Source organism: Microcaecilia unicolor, chromosome 8 (genome assembly GCF_901765095.1).
Source record: "Microcaecilia unicolor chromosome 8, aMicUni1.1, whole genome shotgun sequence".
Lineage (NCBI taxonomy): Eukaryota > Metazoa > Chordata > Amphibia > Gymnophiona > Siphonopidae > Microcaecilia > Microcaecilia unicolor.
The window spans coordinates 98420665-98433599 of record NC_044038.1 but is presented as its reverse complement, the minus strand read 5'-3'; the positions used below and the strand labels follow the sequence as shown (position 1 = coordinate 98433599).

General features: G+C 45.2%; 1 protein-coding gene across 3 annotated transcripts in view; it reads right to left on the bottom strand.

The window, feature by feature from the left end:
* LOC115476928 (IgGFc-binding protein-like) overlaps positions 1-12935 on the bottom strand; it is a 920282-nt gene that overhangs the window by 708450 nt on the left and 198897 nt on the right. For all 3 annotated transcript variants that reach the window (XM_030213515.1, XM_030213514.1, XM_030213517.1), the window contains one exon: positions 2936-3518. In XM_030213515.1, the coding sequence (XP_030069375.1) occupies positions 2936-3518 (583 nt within the window). The remainder of the gene's footprint in view (positions 1-2935; positions 3519-12935) is intronic.

The window sequence follows — 12935 nt, the reverse complement described above, 5'->3', positions numbered from 1 at the left end:
CCTGGGGCAATGGAGGATTAAGTGACTTGCCCACAGTCACAAGGAGCTGCAGTGGTAAATGGAGTAGTAGTAGTAAATGGAGTTTGCTCTGAGGAAAAGGATGTTATCAGTGGTGTACAGCAGGAATCAGTCCTTGGGACAGCTCTTTTTAACATATTTATGAGTGATATTGCGGAAGGACTGTCTGATAAGGTTTGTCTCTTTGTGGACGATACCAAACTCTGTAATATAGAATGCAGAGGGATCTAGCAAATCTTAAAGAATAGCCACCAATTGGCAACTTAGATTTAATGCTAAAAAATGCAGGGTCATACACTTAGGTTGCAAAAACCTACAGGAACCTTATAGTATAGGGGGTGAAGTACTGTGTATGAAAGAAGAGCGAGACTTGGGGGTGATTGTGTCTAATGATCTCAAGGTGACCAAACAGGTAGAAAAGTTGACAGTCAAAGCCAGAAGGATGCTTGGGTGCATAGGAAGAGGAATGGCCAGCAGGGAAAAAGGGGTGATAATGCCCTTGTATAAGTCTCTGGTGAGGCCCCATTTAGAATACTGTGTGCAATTCTGGAGACCGCACCTATAGAAAGATATAAACAGGATGGAGTCGGTCCAGAGGGTGGCTTCAAATTGTTCAGAGATCTCTGTCATAAAGCGTATAGGATCTCAATATGTATACTTTGGAAGAAAGGTGGGAGAGAGGGGATATGATAGAGACGTTTAAATACATCTGTGGCATTAATGTGCAGAAGGTGAGTCTCTTTCAAATGAAGGAAAACTCTGGAATGAGAGGGCATAGGATAAAGTTAAGGCTCAGGAGTAATCTAAGGAAATAGTTTTTCATGGAAAGGGTGGTGGACACATGGAATTGCCTCCCAGTGGAGGTGGTGGAGACGAGGACTGTGTTTGAATTTAAGAAAGTGTGGAACAGACATGTGGGATCTCTTAGGGAAGGGAGGAGAAAGTGACTGCTGTGGATGGGCAGAATGGATGGGTAATTTGGCTCTTATCTGCCATCATGTTTCTATGTTTTTCTAATAAGGGTGTCATGATTTAATCCTTCCAGTGGACGGCTGCTTAATCAGAATGCCTTTCTGTACCCCAGATGTGATCTATTATTTATTGAGATTTATTAACCGCCTTTATGAAGAAATTCACCCAAGGAGGTGTACAGCATAGGCGCCGACTCCGTGGGTGCTGTGGGTGCTCGAGCACCCCCAATATTTCATCCACCGGAAGTTCCCTTTGCCAGCCCTGAATTTAAAAGTCCCTCCCTCCTCCCTTCAAGTTCCGGGCCCCCTCCCTCCGAATTTTAAAAGTCATCTTACCTCGTTGGGGTTACGGCGGCAGCAGCAGTGAAAAGCATGCAGGCTCGGCGCTTCAGCCTTCCCTTCTCTCTCTCTCTCTCAGCTCTGGTCCTGCCCTCATTTCCTGTTTCCGCAAGGGCGGGACCAGAGCTGAGAGAGAGAAGGGAAGGCTGAAGTGCCAAGCCTGCACGCTTTTCACTGCTGCTGCCACCGTAACCCCAACGAGGTAAGATGACTTTTAAAATTCAGAGGGAGAGGGCCTGGAACTCGAAGGAAGGGAGGGGGCACCCTGGAAATCGGAGGGAAGGAGGGAGGAGGACCTGGAACTTGGAGGGAGGAGGGGCCTGGAACTCAGAGAGAGGGGGAGGGGGAGTGGGAGGGGGGGGGAATGCACCACCTGTAAAAAATAAAATTCAGGACCCCCAATCATTTTGAAAAGTTGGCTCCTATGGTGTACAGCAGGTACAGTTTAACATAAAACTTACAATTTTGTTAACAGCATAACAATAGTAAAATAACCAAGAATAAACTAAATACAATAAATGAGGTAAATTTGAAAACAGTACATTGAAACGTAATAATAGAACTACCGTGAAATAGTATAAAAAATATAAGCATTTAACAGCACTGGAATTCAAATACCAGAGATATAATATAATGTTAGCATAATACTAATGATACACCTAATAATTATGCATTAAAACATTCAACTAACAGATATGATGCTAAAGATTTTCTACAATTTGGCTTACCATATAGCTGAGGGACCAGGAGCAGATATATGACTGAAACCGGTCTAACTAAGGACATCTTCCTTTTTAGACTTGGATATTTCCTATCCCCTCAATAATCGCTGTTGGACATCCTGATTTTGGGCCTTCCCTATTCCCGCCCAAGAAACACCCACAACACACCCCCTTGCTATTTGAATGTATGGCAGTGTCTGCAAAATTGGGATTTGGACATTTCAAGCACATGGACATCCATTTCAGCATTTTGGGACATCTATTTACTATGAAAATAAGCATCATAGATACCTATTTCAGGTCCGTAAGAAAATTGTTATTTTGGGTTGCTTCCCGTGTCCTTTGCAGAAATGTTCATTTTGTTTGGGTAAAAAATTAAATATTGGACAGATGATGATTGTAGTGCTCCTGGCTTGGTAAAGATTATTCTTACTTTAGAGCAGCACTTCTGAAGGTCCGATATACAAAGAAATGTTTATTAAGAGGGCTGATACATTATACAAGTTTGTAGTTTATCTCTCTAGTATAAGTTTTTTATTGTGCCAATTGGAGTTCTTTGTAGTGTTATTTTATAAAAGCAACAAATGTGCCTCTATGCTTTTCTGAATTTACCCCAGGGAAAGTAGAAGCACCCATTTATACCTGCTCCGAAGCAAGTGCAATAATATGCATGTGTGTTCCAGTAAGAAGTTGCACATATGTACTGTACGTGCTTGATAAAAAAATATGTGCATATGAGCTAATCCCACTCACCCCCCATGTCACATATTCTCTGCTACAGGCATTACCTATGTGTATCTTATATGAAAGTGTCAAGCAAAACTTAATATTACAGTTAAGCCTTAACTAAAAGTCACAATTCTCTGGTCTGTTTCCTATACTTACGGCAGAAAGATTCACTCCTCCAGGATGAGATGTAGACACCAGCAGCCTGGCACATGGTCACATACATCTGGATGTTGTTACAGTGTATTGGGTCCTTTCCATTACCCATGCAGAGATCATAAATGCAATCATCAAAATGCTTATCAGGGTTGAAGATGGAGTGACAGTCTTTCAAAGGACCATTGGAGTCCTTTAGCAGTCCACAGTACTTGCTGCTTTTGAAGCGTTCCTTCTTATCTTCTTCACATACAGGGCAGGGATTCTTAGGGTCACCACATCCATGATCACAGACCCTGTTAGGAGAATAAACCATCCAGGCCAAGCCAAAGGATGTAGGGTCAGGGGCCTGAGTTCCATCAGGAAGTCTGAAGTCATCATTTTTGTCTTCATTGTAGTTCCCACACAGCCCGCACATTTTGTCTCTGTAGTTTCCAGGGATACTGACTGTGACACCATCTATATAGTTGTAGGTAACAACCAGGCCACAGTCAATGTTTATTATGGCATTAATACCGTTAATGTAAGCATGGATGCGTCCATCATTTAATGTAAGAGGAAACATGTAATAAATGCCACCATTCCACTAGAATAGAAAAGAAACAGAAATTAACTATGAAAATCTGTAACAATCAGACCAGGATGAGTAGAAAAAAAAATGAAAGGAGCTTAGGAAATTAGAGGTCAAAAGTTTGGAAGTTGTACTTCAATACCATAAAATGTAAAATCATAAATCTAGGGTGTGGAAATCAACTCACATCACTTGTGAATAGATGACCTGACAACTGCCAAACAGGAAAGGGCCAGAAATAATCATTGTGAATGGTCTAAAGGACAATAGAGTAATAAAGCAGTAAGAAAAGCTGTCTGCATTCCAAGTGCATGAGGATAGGTATCAACAGCAGAAAGGGATCTTTACCAGGACCTTTTCCATTAACAATCTGGAAAAGGGAGCAACAGGTCAAGTGAGCACATTCATAGATGAAACAAAAATATTCAATGTTTTGTTCCCAATATATGGGGTATCTTGTGCTGTCTATGTGTAGCAGATTACATGTCTGTATATTTATTAAGCTGTGAATTATGGACCAGGTCCCTGCATTACTGTGTTCTGCTCTCAGTGCCTTTTGGAGCCTCTAGGAATGCTGGGAAGAGCAGCATTCCCCCTTCCTACAATTATTCTCTTGAGGTAAATCGAGAGAGATGTTAGCTGTACCTAGGTCACAGATCCAGCATGTAGAGAGCTTAAACCATCCATGGTGAGGCAGTAAACTACTGCTTGTTTTCTCCTCTCAGGGTAGTAATCCATAGTGATTTTTCAACTGTTTGCAGTTGCTGTGGTACTGTTAGTACTGTGTTTCAGTATTTCAATTACCAGTGACTGACAGTTCTCCTCTCTGGTGGGCAGATGATCAAAAGCCCCGCGCTGTTCCAAACAGCGCTCTAAAAATAGCGCTGGAACAGCATGGGGCTTTACCGCCCCTATTATCAGAGATAATAGCATGCAAATTTATGCATGCTATTATCTCTGATCATAGATAAGTGCGGGAAGATTGTGCCCGAGCATGTGCTCAGGCACAATCCTCCCGCACTTGTTTGACAGGTCTGGGCTGTCAAACGCCCAGACATGTCAAACATAGGGGCTGAAGGTCCATGGGACCACCAGACCCCAAGTACCCCTACCCTGAGCCAAGCGAAATGGGGGCTGGAGGTCCAGTGGACCTCCGGTCTCCCTGACCCCCCGACACAAGTTTTGGGGGGCTGGAGATCCGGTGGTTCTCCAGCCCCCCTAACACCCCCCAGTATCCCCTCAGATGTCTCTGGTGGTCCAGTGGGATGCAGGTAAATCCCCCCACCTAGTGCTCTAGCGGCCCTTCCCTACCCCCTACCTTTAGTTGGAGGAGGGAGGTGGCCTCCCTCCTCTTCCATGGGCGCCACCACCACCCTCCTCCAATTGAAGGTAGGGGGTGGGGAAGGGCTGCTACACCATCAGGTTGGGGGATTGACCCGTGGTCCACTGGGCCACCAGGGACATCTGAGGTAATGCTGGGGAGGGGGGGACCGGATCTCCAGCCCCCCTTGGACCGGTGTCAGGGGGGTCAGGGGGACCAGAGGTCCACTGGACCTCCAGCCCCCTGTGACGGGAGGGGTCAGGTTGGGGTTCCTGCGGGGGCTGCTGCATTGGGGGGAATGGGGGCCTGCTACCATGCAAATGCATGCTGGACAGGGCTCACCATTCCTCCCCAGTGGTCTGCAAACCCTAATGCCAACTTTGAGCTGGCGTAGGGTTTGCCACAGCCAGCGAGCCAACCTTTGGAGCGCTGGTCACTGATCATTGGGGATGAATAGGTTTAGCATGCATTTGCATGCTATTTGCGCTGAGCCCTGTTTTGCATGCATTTGCATGCTAGTTGCGTTCAGAGCCTGCGAGCGTGTTGTTTCACGTGCTCGGGGGCTCTGATCATGGGCCAGTAGCAAACGCAGGCACTAGAATGGCACTAACAGCCTCTAGCGCCTGCGCTTGCTTCTGATCATTGGTCCATGGGAGAGGAGCTAATCACAGACACAGACTTACTCTGTATATACAGAATCCCTAATCCGGCTCAACAAAACTGTAAGTGATTGATTTGTTTTATCTTGTCATCAGCTGTATTAAACAAGAATTGTATTAAGGATTGGAGTCTCCTCTTGTTAATGGCAGCCCCCAGGTTTAATTCTCTGAATAGGCTCAATACATAACACTAATTTGTCAGAAAATTCAATGTACATAAAGTTTAAGCAAATTGTGAAGAAGCGTAATATGGAATTGCTGCACTAGATATCCATGGGGTTGATATTCAAAGCAATTTAACCAGCCAGCAACAGCTCCTGGGGTTAACTGGTCATTTTCAGTAGCACTTAACTGGTTAGTGCCACTGAAAATGTCTAGTTAGCGCTGAACTCAAAATTGGCTACTTTGGGGGCATTCCAGGGGTGGAATCTGAACTTAGCCAATTAAGTGCCAATATTTAGCACTTAACTGACCAAGGTAACCACATAAATTGGACCATATAAAAGTCAGTCCTATCTTTATTTGGTATCCCAAAGCCAGTTAAGTGCTGAATATCACATTTAAGCAGTTATAGTTTACTTGGCACCGGAAATGCAGAAATTCAATGCTGAAAGTGGACATGACCTGGCATTGAACTTCTGGGCATAACAATGGCGGCATTCAGCAAAATATATATAAACTAGTAAAAAAGGCCCGTTTCTGACAGAAATGAAACGGGCGCTAACAAGGTTTTGCTTGGAGTGTGTATGTTTGACACAGTGTGTTTGACAGTGACTGTATGTGAGAGAGAGAGAGAGTGAATGTGCGAGTGTGTGTGTGTGACAGAGAGAGGGTGAGACTGTCTCCTCTGTCCCCCCACCAGCCACTCAGTGATTCTTCTCTCTGTCCCCTGCCCCCCCTGTCCAGCGATTCTCCTCTCTCTCCTGCCCCCCCTCCAGCCACCCAGCGATTCTCCTCTCTCCCTGCCCATGGTGCCACGCCCCCCCAGAGGCCCACCCCCTGATGTCGACGCAGCCACTGCACCCCCTTCCACCCCCACCCAGGTCGCCGCCGCCGCTCCCCCCTCTCCTTCCGCCTACCCACCCACCCACCCAACAGACCTGCGAAATCTCCAGCGACACAGGCGGCACCAGCTCCGATTTCTGGCCACAGCTGCTTCTCCTATTCAGCAGCAGCAGCCGCTACAAAAACACCAACAGCTTATTTTAGGAAGCAAGACGGCACCGCAGGCAGCCAGCAGGCATTGGCTGTTGGCTCTGCAGCCGCTCCTCTCGCCTCTCACGTCACTGCGCTCCTCCGGGGTCATCCTCCAGGGGCAGTGACGTGGAGGTGAGAGGAGCGGCTGAACAGCCAACAGCCAATGCCTGCTTGCTGCCTGCGGCGCCGTCTTGCTTCCTAAAATCAGCTGTTGGTGTTTTTGTAGCGGCCGTTGCTGCTGAATAGGAGAAGCAGCAGTGGCCAGAATTCAGAGCTGGCGCCGCCTGTGACGCTGGAGACTTGGGCAGGTCTGTTGGGTGGGTGGGCAGACAGAGAGGGGGATGCGGTGGCGGCGACCTGGGGAGGGAGGAGCAGTGGCTGCGGCGACCTCGGGGGGGGGAGCGGTGGGGACCTTGGGGGGGTGGAGGGGTGAGCTGCAGCGGCAACCTCATGGGGGGGGGGGCATGGCAGCAGGTGCGGAACCCCGGGGGCGGCCTTGCCCCGGGCCCGGCCCAGTCTGCTCCTTCATCGTTCGAATGTCTCTCACTGGGTTCATGAAGTCAGGAGATGGTTACTATCCCAGTGAGACACATTCAAACGTTGAAGGAGCAAATTATTATATTAGATGGTAGATGAAATTTAATATGGAAAAATGCTAATTATTGGTATCTGTAACTATATAATGCTAAGTTTCATAAAAGGAAAAGGATTTTCAAGTCATTGTGGGCAAAATGTTGAAATTCTCAGCCAAAACAAAGCCAATAAAATGTTATGAATTATGTGGAAAGGAATGGATAATGAAATGGAGATAATCATAATGCTTTTGTGCAGATCTATTCTGTGACCACACTTTGAGTGTTATATGCAGTTTGGGTAACGTCATCTCAGAACTAGAAAAGGACAACAAATGATAAAAGATAATGAATGCCTTCCTTATGAAGAAAAGTTAAACAGGTTAGTACTTTTCAGTTTGGAGAAAAGACAACTGAAAGGAGATATGATAAGAGGCCTATAAAATCATGAGTGATATAGAACAGGTTAATAGGCAATAGTTATTTATCCATTCAAACAGTCTACAAAATTAATAATTAGCATATTTATTTCGATTTATTTACCGCCTTTTTGAAGAAATTCACCAAAGGCAGTGCACAGCAAGAATAAGCCAGATATAGACAATAGACAATTATAGCAGTAAAATTATTAAAATGGCATATATGCTACTTATAATGTCAACACAATTTACATTAAAACGTCTTCATAGACAACATAGAGTGGAAGTGGAGCACACAGATAAGATAGAATAGCAGGAGTTAAAAAGAAACTAAGAGTGACTAACTGAATAATTTAAACAAATTGGATAAACTGTGAAATGTCCTGGAAGAAGTAGTAGTCAAAGAATCTACCGTAGATGGATTTAAAAGGGGCTTGGACAAGTTCCTGGGGGAAAAGTCTATAAATATTTATTTACCAGACAATTTGAAGAAAAATCACTGCTTATCCCTGGGAGTGAGAAACAAGAATTGGATATAGTCTTTGGGATTTAGTGCATATTTCCTAGTGATCCAGTTTGGCCATTGTGAGAGACAGGATATTGAGTTCAATGGACCTTTGGTCTGATCAAGCGTGGTATATGTTGGTTATTTTAGTAGGTCTATTCACATTTTGAACATCCTAAAACCAGCATTTAGATGTCCAAAGAGCAGAAATGTCCAAATGCCATTTTTACATTGCCAGGATAGGGATGCCCAAACCAGCAGAAGGTCCAAATTGCAAGAAGGGGACCAAACAACTAAGTCTGTAAAGATGGACATTGGTATTTAGACCTGCTTCTGGGAACTTCCAGGTTACCGAAAGGTGCACAAAATGAGCAGTGCTTCACTGAAGGTATTATGTTTGCTTCCCTTCTGAAAGCAACACTACCAAGGAAAACAGGGCTATGTCACATCTCCAGGAAATATGGCTGTTTGTGTTACTAAAATGGCTGACATATCCATGTCCCTGTACATGGGCACTCATGTTGACATCCAAGTTCTGTTTTAGCTATGCCCATGTTTTGGATATTCAAGGTTGTAAAAAGATTGTTCAATCTGGATGTATTCAGGTGCCACTGGAGACTATGACCTGGATGTCTTTTCTAAAATGTTGTTCCAAACGTTTATGATAAAGAAGATATTATTGCCTGATCCTGCTTTGGCCATTGGGGTCAGTTCTGGAGACCGCATCTTGATAAGAAAAAGGTGGAAACAATTCAGAGAACAGCAACCAAAACTGGTGCAGATGGGGCTACAACTCAAGCCCTAAGTGGAGAAGCTTAATGAACTCCAAAATATGCTTCCTGAAGGAAAAAATGATGCTCAGCTACCCTTGTGGGTTGAGTATAATGGAGGAAAGCAACAAAATTGTTTAGGATAGAGAGTGATATCCTGTGTGGGATATCACTATGGCTGGCAACTGGGATATATCCTAGACCAATGGTTCCCAAACCTGGTCCTGGAGGCACCCTAGCCAGTCTGGATTTCAGGATATCCACAATGAATATTCATGAGAGAGATTTGAATGCAGTGGAGGCAGCGCAATCAAATCTCTCTCATGAATATTCATTGTGGGTATCCTGAAAATCTGACTGGCTGGGGTGTCTCCAGGACCAGGTTTGGAAACTACTGTCCTACTATCATCCCAGTCATCTGTCACATCTTTAATCTTTCACTCTCCACTGCAACTGTTCCTATGGCCTTCAAACATGCTGTGATCACTCCACTCCTTAAAAAACCCTCACTTGACCCTACCTGTCCCTCCAACTATTGCCCCATCTCCCTTCTCCCTTTCCTCTCCAAATTACTGGAACGTGTCATTCACCGCCGTTGTCTTGACTTTCTTTCTTCGCAACCTATTCTTGACCCACTCCAATATGGTTTTCACCCTCTTCACTCTACTGAAACTGCACTTACCAAAGTCTCTAATGACCTACTGCTGGCTAAATCCAGAGGTCTATATTCTGTCCTTATCCTTCTTGACCTGCTGCTTTCGACACTGTTGACCACACTATACTTCTGGACACGCTGTTCTCGCTTGGATTCCAGGGCCCTGTTCTTTCCTTATTCTCCTCTTACCTCTTGCTTCGTTCTTTCAGTGTTCACTCTGGTGGATCCTCCTCAACTTCCATCTCGCTTTCTGTTGGTGTGCCTCAGGGTTCTGTCCTTGGACCCCTCCTCTTCTCCATCTATACCTTTTTCCTTGGTACCCTGACTTCATCCCATGGCTTCCAGTACCATCTTTACGCTGATGGCTCTCAGATCTACATCTCCACCCCTGAAATCTCAACCTTGATCCAGGACAAAATCTCAGCCTGCTTGTCTGACATTGCTGCTTGGATGTCTCAACGCCATCTAAAGCTCAACATGACTAAAACGGAACTTCTCATTTTTCCCCCTAAACCCATCTCCCCTCTTCCCGCTTTCTCTATCTCTGTTAATGGCTCTCACATCCTCCCTGTCTCCTCGGCTCGTAACCTTGGAGTCATCTTTGATTCCTCTCTCTCCTCCTCTGCCCATATTCAACAGATCGCCAAAACCTGTCACTTCTTTATCTACAATATTAGCAAAATTCGCCCCTTCCTTTCTGAATACGCTGCCAGAACCCTTATCCACACCCTTGTCGCCTCTCGCTTGGACTATTGCAATTTACTTCTCACTGGTCTTCCGCTCAGCCATCTCTCTCCTCTCCAATCTGTCCAAAATTCTGCGGCACGACTTGTTTTCCACCAGAATCGTTATACCCACACTAGCCCGCTCCTCAAGTCACTTCACTGACTCCCTGTCCGCTTCCACATTCAGTTTAAACTTCTCACACTGACCTTTAAATGCATCCACTCTGCAGCCCCCCACTACCTCTCCGCTCTCATCTCTCCCTACATTCCTCCCCGTGAACTCCGCTCACTGGATAAGTCTCTCTTGTCATCCTCCTTCTCCTCCACTGCTAACTCCAGGCTTCGCTCCTTTTCTCTCGCGGCACCTTATGCCTGGAATAGACTTTCTGGACCTATATGTCTAGCTCCATCTCTACCTGTTTTCAAATCTATGCTGAAAACCCACCTTTTCACTGCTGCTTTTGGCTCCTAGCCACAATTGCTCTCCCCTTGTCCCTTCCTCCCTTCTCACCCATTACTTCCCTCACCATAACTGTCTTGTCTGTCTGTATTATTTAGATTGTAAGCTCTTTTGAGCAGGGGCTGTCTCTTTGTATCAGGTGTTCAGCGCTGCGTGCGTCTGGTAGCGCTATACAAATGCTAATAATAATAATAATAATAATAATAATAATAGGAATAACTTGCAAGGCTGGATGTGTCAGTGGGTGTTTTTTGCTGTCATCATAAGTACATAAGTAGTGCCATACTGGGAAAGACCAAAGGTCCATCTAGCCCAGCATCCTGTCACCGACAGTGGCCAATCCAGGTCAAGGGCACCTGGCACGCTCCCTAAACGTAAAAACATTCCAGACAAGTTATATCTAAAAATGCGGAATTTTTCCAAGTCCATTTAATAGCGGTCTATGGACTTGTCCTTTAGGAATCTATCTAACCCCTTTTTAAACTCCGTCAAGCTAACCGCCCGTACCACGTTCTCCGGCAACGAATTCCAGAGTCTAATTACACGTTGGGTGAAGAAAAATTTTCTCCGATTCGTTTTAAATTTACCACACTGTAGCTTCAACTCATGCCCTCTAGTCCTAGTATTTTTGGATAGCGTGAACAGTCGCTTCACATCCACCCGATCCATTCCACTCATTATTTTATACACTTCTATCATATCTCCCCTCAGCCGTCTCTTCTCCAAGCTGAAAAGCCCTAGCCTTCTCAGCCTCTCTTCATAGGAAAGTCGTCCCATCCCCACTATCATTTTCGTCGCCCTTCGCTGTACCTTTTCCAATTCTACTATATCTTTTTTGAGATACGGAGACCAGTACTGAACACAATACTCCAGGTGCGGTCGCATCATGGAGCGATACAACGGCATTATAACATCCGCACACCTGGACTCCATACCCTTCCTAATAACACCCAACATTCTATTCGCTTTCCTAGCCGCAGCAGCACACTGAGCAGAAGGTTTCAGCGTATCATCGACGACGACACCCAGATCCCTTTCTTGATCCGTAACTCCTAACGTGGAACCTTGCAAGACGTAGCTATAATTCGGATTCCTCTTACCCACATGCATCTATTTTGTTATGTTAGAAAGTGACATTGACTGTAGGTAAAAATGGACAAGTGGTTATGAAATGAAATCAGAGAAAGACAGAGGAAATATAAAGAAGTATTTCATTGAGAGTGTTTGCTGGCATGATAGCAATGAAAACTGCAGCAGAATTTAAGCATACTTGGGACAGATATCAAGGTCAGTGGTAAGAGCTGGGGTAGAAAAGAGACATGGTAAAATAAATGGGGAGAGGGGATGTGTGTTGATCTAAGCATGGAAATTTATATTCTCACTTACCTAGAGGGGTGATTAAACAATTAAAGATATCCATAGCCCAGTGGATGGAAGTAAAGGCAAGGAAGACTCATGGCTACAGCTACAGGAATGAAGGCAGTCAGTTTGTAAAGCTCAGAGCAAGGCCATATCATTAATTCAAGTACTACGTGTATCTGTACTGTACTATGCTGTTTTCTTAGTCTCCCTTAGCAGGTTCTGACACTGTTAGATTGGATCCTAGTGTCTTTTGGTCCCTGTGCTCCCTCCTTCTGCTCTTTCCAGAAGTGATGTTAGTAGCATGCTGAATAAAGTCAACCTCTTACTGCGGTACATAACATTGGCGTGCCTAAGACGCCTAAGGCAGGACATACTCCATAGTGAGTGACTAATGGGCTCATTTACGAAAGAAAGGGATGCCCATCTTTGAACATAAATCGGAAGATGGACATCCTTCTCCCAGGGTCGTCCAAATCGGTATAATCGAAAGCTGATTTTGGACGTCCCCAACTGCACTCCATCACAGGGATGGCCAAAGTTCAAGGGGGCGTGTCGGAGGTGTAGTGAAGGCGGGTCTTGGGCATGCCTAATACTTGACGTGTTTGACCCATAATCGAAAAAAGAAGGACGTCCCTGACAAACACTTGGACGTTTTCACCAGGACCTGTTTTTCTTACGACTAAGGCACAAAAAGGTGCCCGAACTGACCAGATGACCACCGGAGAGAATTGGGGATGACCTCCCCTTACACCCCCAGTGGTCACTAACCCCCTCCCACCCTCAAAAA